General features: G+C 46.1%; 1 protein-coding gene across 1 annotated transcript in view; it reads left to right on the forward strand.

The window, feature by feature from the left end:
- BACH2 (BTB domain and CNC homolog 2) overlaps window positions 1-4045 on the forward strand; it is a 51362-nt gene extending 47317 nt beyond the window's left edge. The window contains exon 4 of the mRNA XM_050893731.1: window positions 3422-4045. Coding sequence (XP_050749688.1) covers window positions 3422-3901 — 480 coding nt within the window. The 3' untranslated portion in view covers window positions 3902-4045. The remainder of the gene's footprint in view (window positions 1-3421) is intronic.
- The last annotated feature ends 1955 nt before the right edge of the window (window positions 4046-6000 follow it).

Raw genomic sequence — 6000 nt, forward strand, 5'->3', positions numbered from 1 at the left:
GGTGCTGGGGAAGGTTATGGAGCAGATCATCTTAAGATCACATGGCATGTACAGGAAAATCAGGTGATCAGGCCTAGTCAGCATGGGTTTATGAAAGGCAGGTCCTGCTTGACTAACCTGATCTCCTTCTGTGATAAGGTGACCTGCTTAGTGGATGAGGGAAAGGCTGTGGATGTTGTCTACCTAGACTTTAGTAAAGCCTTTGATGCCATTTCCCACAGCATCCTCCTGGAGAAACTGGCTGCTCATGGCTTGGACGAGTGTACTCTTCACTGGGTAAAAACTGGCTGAATGGCCGGGCCCAAAGAGTTGAGGTGAACGGAGTTAACTCCAGCTGGTGGCCGGTCACAAGTGGCGTTCCCCAGGGCTCAGTATTCGGGCCAGTTCTCTTTAATACCTTTATCAATGATCTGGACGAGGGGATCGAGTGCACTCTCAGTAAGTTTTCAGACAACACCAAGTTGGGTGGGAGTGTTGATCTGCTTGAGGGTAGGAAGGCTCTACAGAGGGATTTCGACAGGCTGGATCGATGGGCCAAGGCCAATTGTATGAGGTTCAACAAGGCTAAGTGCCGGGTCCTGCAAGTGGGTCACAACAACCCCATGCAACACTACAGGCTTGGGGAGGAGTGGCTGGAAAGCTGCCCAGCAGAAAAGGACCTGCGGGTGTTGGTCAACAGCTGGCTGAATATGAGTCTGCAGTGTGCCCAGGTGGCCAAGAAGGCCAATAGCCTCCTAGCTTGTCTCAGAAATAGTGTGGCCAGCAGGACTAGGGAAGTGATCGTCCCCCTGTACTCGGCACTGGTGAGGCCGCACCTCGAATGCCATGTTCAGTTTTGGGCCCCTCACTACAAGAAAGACATTGAGGTGCTGGAGCGTGTCCGAAGAAGGGCAACGAAGCTGGTGAAGGGTCTAGAGCACAAGTCCTGTGAGGAGCGGCTGAGGGAACTGGGGTTGTTTAGTCTGGAGAAAAGGCAGCTGAGGGGAGACCTTATGGCTCTCTACAACTACCTGAAAGGAGGTTGTAGCGAGGTGGGTGTCAGTCTCTTCTCCCCAGTAACAAGTGATAGGACAAGAGGAAATGGCCTCAAGTTGCACCAGGGGAGGTTTAGATTGGCTATTAGGAAAAACTTCTTCACCGAATGAGTTGTCAGGCACTGGAACAGGCTGCCCAGGGAAGTGGTTGAGTCACCATCCCTGGAGGTATTTAAAAGACATGTAGATGTGGTGCTTAGGGACATGGTTTAGTGGTGGACTTGGCAGTGCTAGGTTAATGGTTGGACTTGATGATCTTAAAGGTCTTTTCCAACCTAAACGATTCTGATTCTGTGGGATCTGGTGCATTGTTCTGAAAAAGAGCATTCGTAAAAAAGACAGTCACAAGGTGCGCAAGAGTGTAAAGCTCCAAAATTAAACCCATGCAACTTTAACTTTGCGTCTCAAGCACTCCTGCCCCATACACATGCTGTTCAAGCAGGTAGTCTGCTTCAAGATCTTACTTTTACTCTTAGGAGAACCAGCAGTGAAACTCCAGTTCACTTCACACAGTACATGGTCACTGGAAATTCCTTTGTCATCTTCTGTCCACTTTGTGACCAGTAATTTCCAGTCTCGTGAATTATGTAATGGTACTAGGGTTTAAGGGTTTTTCACTCAGCTGGGTCTTTTTTATGAGAGACCCCTTTCCCCCCCTGCACGCACTTACTTCCTGTAAGTAAGTCACCCATCTTCTTGACACAGATGGTTTCACAGCAGACAGTGAGTGAAATGGTCGTATCCTCTGAGTTTGATAGGTAATTTTTTTTTTGCCTGCTTTCCCTCACTCATCCGTCTACCCACTCACATTCCCTTTTTTCCCTGCAAACTCACAGCATATTCTGTTCCATAATTCATTATCTCAAGATGTACTTGAGCATCTGTTTATTTTTTTATTATTTTTATGCTTTCTTGATAGATTTATCAATATTTTAGCACTTGGTTCTTTTCATGTGCACTGCTCTCTTTCTCATTCGCACAGCTGTATGCTTCCAGTGTGGGCTTCGGACCCAGGGCAATACTATCAGCTGTCAACAACCACCCGTAGTTGGATTATCTGAGTTGTGGAGTTTTCACACCTCAGATGCCGAGGCAGCTTGGGTTTAGCAGTGTTACTAGGTGAGGTACACGGCTGCGCTGCTTTTTGGGCCAGCTCAGCTCTGGAAATAGCTCTGGTACTCTACAAAATCTCATCTACTCCCTCGAGCTGTGTGCCCACCTTCCTGGGACAGAAAGTGATGCAGCAGGACCATCCCAATCAGTCTGCCCTGAGTCAATACCGGTTTTTAGAGGTGTAACCCCAGGCTGGGTCTGGCTCCGTGCCTAAACCCCCCAGTCTGCCTCCTGAGCATGGGGAGGGCAGCGCTCACCCCGCAGGGGGTTTGCCAACCACATGAAGTCTAAGCTGGAGATGACTCCCACCGCAGCACGTCACACAGCACCCTGCGCTAGCTAGGGCTGGGGGCCTTACCGGTGCTTTGTTGGATGCAGAACAACCTGTGCTCCTTTCCCCAGTTTTTGGATCCTGCATGAAAAAATAAGTCCCACCAGACTGTCTTGCTCTTCCTCCTCACCGGTACTGTGCTGCTTCTCACCTGCCCCCTCCTAGAGCAGCCTGCTGACACAGTGAAACTCTGAAAATGCTCAAGCTAGATGTTGGTAGGGGAGGACATTTGGGAGCACAGGAGGCAGAGCCTGAGCAGAAGAAAGGGGAAATGACATTGAGCTTGTTGTACTGAGTGTTAAGAAGCCCACCAACCTTCAGGGTTTTCAGATATGTCTTCATAAAAATATCTTAATTAGGTCAAACCCAAACCATTAAGCACCAGGACGTAAGAAAACGAGCCATGGTGCAGGCCACAGAGCACACACTCAAATCCTCTCCTCTGAATAACACACCTCTCAGTGATAAGGGGGGTTCAGCTGGCACACGGGCCAAAGCGGGTGCACCCAGCCTGACCGACCAACCTGGCAGTTAGAGGGTGAACTGAACTTCTGCAACATATCCTCACTTCAGGAACTAAACCCTGTTTTCTTGCTATTCAGATGGGTAATGGCTTTTCTCCATCAAAATGTTTCTTTCGGAGTTTTTTTGTATCATCCGTCAAGCAGCCTTAGTCTATAAAGGGAACTAACAGTCTCTTGGGAATAACTTGTGACTCTATCTTCTTCCAACTCAAATGTTTTTCTCCAGATGTTTCCCAAGCTGCAGTCCACACAGACCTCAGGGTGGTCAAATACCTGATGCCTTTGTGACCTTTCCTCTGCCCATATCAAAATAACTGTGACATGTTGATGTTCTTCTTGGGTACCACTGCCTAGGTGCCCAGAGTGTGCAGCCGGCAGATGGCCCTTCCTCAACCTAAGATGCCTTCTTTCTTTTTCAGGTGTGCGAGAAAGAGAAATTGCTCTCAGAAAGGAACCAACTGAAAGCAAGCATGGGAGAATTGTTAGACAACTTCTCGTGTCTTTCCCAAGAAGTGTGTAGAGACATGCAGAGCCCGGAACAGATCCAAGCTCTCCACCGATACTGCCCCGTTCTCAGACCCTTGGATCTACAGCCAGCCACCACCATCAGCCCCTCCCCAGCTGGCGTGGAGCAGAGCCTGGTGACCTCCCAGTGCGTCGGGGAAAGCATGCAGTGCTGCTCGGAGCAAGGCTCGGTGCAACTGGGAGCGCCCTGGCTGCCCAACAACATCTCGGAAAATTGTTCGGCCGGCGGGGGGTTGGATGGAGCCGACACAGGTACTTACCCCGAGAGAGAGCTTCCACCAGAGCAGAGCAGCCAAACGGTCACGGTAGACTTCTGTCAGGAAATGACTGATAAATGTACAACAGATGAACAACCTAGGAAAGATTACACCTAGTGACTTGTAACCTTAACGTTACACCTGGTCAGGTGTTCTTCAGTCAGCCAGTGGCAGTGTTCATTTGTTGTCTAGAAGAACGTATTTGGTGCACACTACAGTGGTCTTAGCAGCAATACTGTTTTTAAGTATTCCCTCCTCTCTACAAGCAGGAGTTCTCTTCACAATGGTGCTATCCCTTGCTCAGGCAGGGAACGAAGCAGTGGCAACACTGTCTGTTTTTGTATGTTGATTTCAATCTTAACAGGGATGGACATAACACCTCTGAGGACCCAACCGCAGCTTTTTTCTCAGTGGCCCATGTCACAAAACCCTAACTCAGGAATTTCCTCTGAATGTTCAATTTTTCATTGAAGACAGCTTCTTTACACATCAAAGTTTTATAGCTAAACTGTACATATTATATATAATATATATAAAATATATATATCCATATGCAAAAGTCCCTGCATGCCTCAATTTTTCTCATCCTACAAACTGGAAGCTTTCATTTCTATTGTATAAACAAGTTCCAACATTCCTTTTTGTCTTCGATGCTAGAACTAGTTTGGTAACTTGTTACATGATAAATTTTTTTTTCTCAGTTCGCAGTTCAGCAATATCATTCGATTTGTACTTATTTATAAAATTTTAATGTTGGAAACTTATTTGAGATTTTATTATAGACAATTTTTTTGGCACAGCCATTTCGTGCCACTTGAGCAATGTGGAGTTATTTTATTTTCTTGCAGATACTGTACAGTAATGGTCAACTTTGCCACTTGCACTGAGTTTCTGGTCAAACCTCTTTTCATAAATGAAGTCGTGACTTCAGTATAACTTGAGTATATGGTTTTCTTTGCTTTATGGCTTAAAGAAAATAGAAAAGTTTTAGCTAATAGACAAACACTCAGGAGCTCATTATGTAGTAAAAACGGTCTTGCCAAATACTGAATTCACTATACAATTTGTAAAGAGAATCTGCTTGAATTATTTTTATATTCAGACTTCTTTCTGTTTCACAAACCAAGTTTAAGTGCTGTTAATGATACTTTTGGATTCTTATAGGGGAAAGTATATTTCACTCTTTAGAGAAAAAAGTATTTGACAACTGGATCAGTTCATCATACGTTCCATGAAGTAAAGCAAACGGAGATTACATCAATACACTTGGAGGGGGCTTTTTCTCCAGCCCCGCTCTGCATCCTTTACTCATGGAAGCAACTGCTGCTCCGGCTAGTCCCCAGAGCCTCACCTCAGCTGTCCTCAGACGTTACCTGTTTTCCTCACCAGACCTGAGTTGCAGAGGTGGGTCTGGTGAAGTCAGTGATCCTGCCTGGGTAGGCAGAGTTGCAGGATCAGACCTCTAGTTGTTGACTTTGGTTTCCTTACAGAAGTCAAGTTAGCACTGTATCCTCTAAGAGCAAAACATACATCTGCCAACACCCGATTCGGTCGCTTACCCATCAAATTCTTGTGTTCCAGGATCCTCTCAGCACAAACCGCAGCTAAAAGAGTGCTGTCTCGAAGGAGACTACTCAGTGAATTGGCTTAGTTGTAACTGTATTGGATTTGTATCTTAAGCAATGTTGACTCATGTTATGACTGTGTGAGACAGCAGCTTTCCAAGCATAACATCTGTATGTACAGTGTAGACAGAAAAACATCCTCCTAATGCTTTTTTAATAATTATTATTATTATTCTAAGTGTACTGAGTTTTTATTTTGTGGTTCTTTGCCCTACGTGTGCCAGGTTGCGTGGCTTTATCGATGACAACTGTCATGTGCTTTACCGGCTGATATTGTTTGTTCTCGCTGAAAAAAAATGACCAGCTGTTCACACCTATTTAAAAAAAAAAAAGTGTGGGGAAGCAGCTTCTCAGAAGCTCTAAGCGATAATGTGGTCTTCTGCGCTAACGTTTACACTAGAGGTGTGCGCTGGTGTTTTTTCGAGGCATTCAGTAGATCAGCATCTTGACCCTGGAGGAGGAATCAGCTCCCTCTCTCCACTTCTTCCATCTTCAGACTGTGCTCATGGACCGTCGCCCACTCGCCACAAAGTCTTGCTTTTATCCTCTTCACCCAAACTATTGTAGCCAAGCTACCGAGGAGGAAATGCA

The sequence above is a fragment of the Gymnogyps californianus genome, chromosome 3 (genome assembly GCF_018139145.2).
Source record: "Gymnogyps californianus isolate 813 chromosome 3, ASM1813914v2, whole genome shotgun sequence".
Lineage (NCBI taxonomy): Eukaryota > Metazoa > Chordata > Aves > Accipitriformes > Cathartidae > Gymnogyps > Gymnogyps californianus.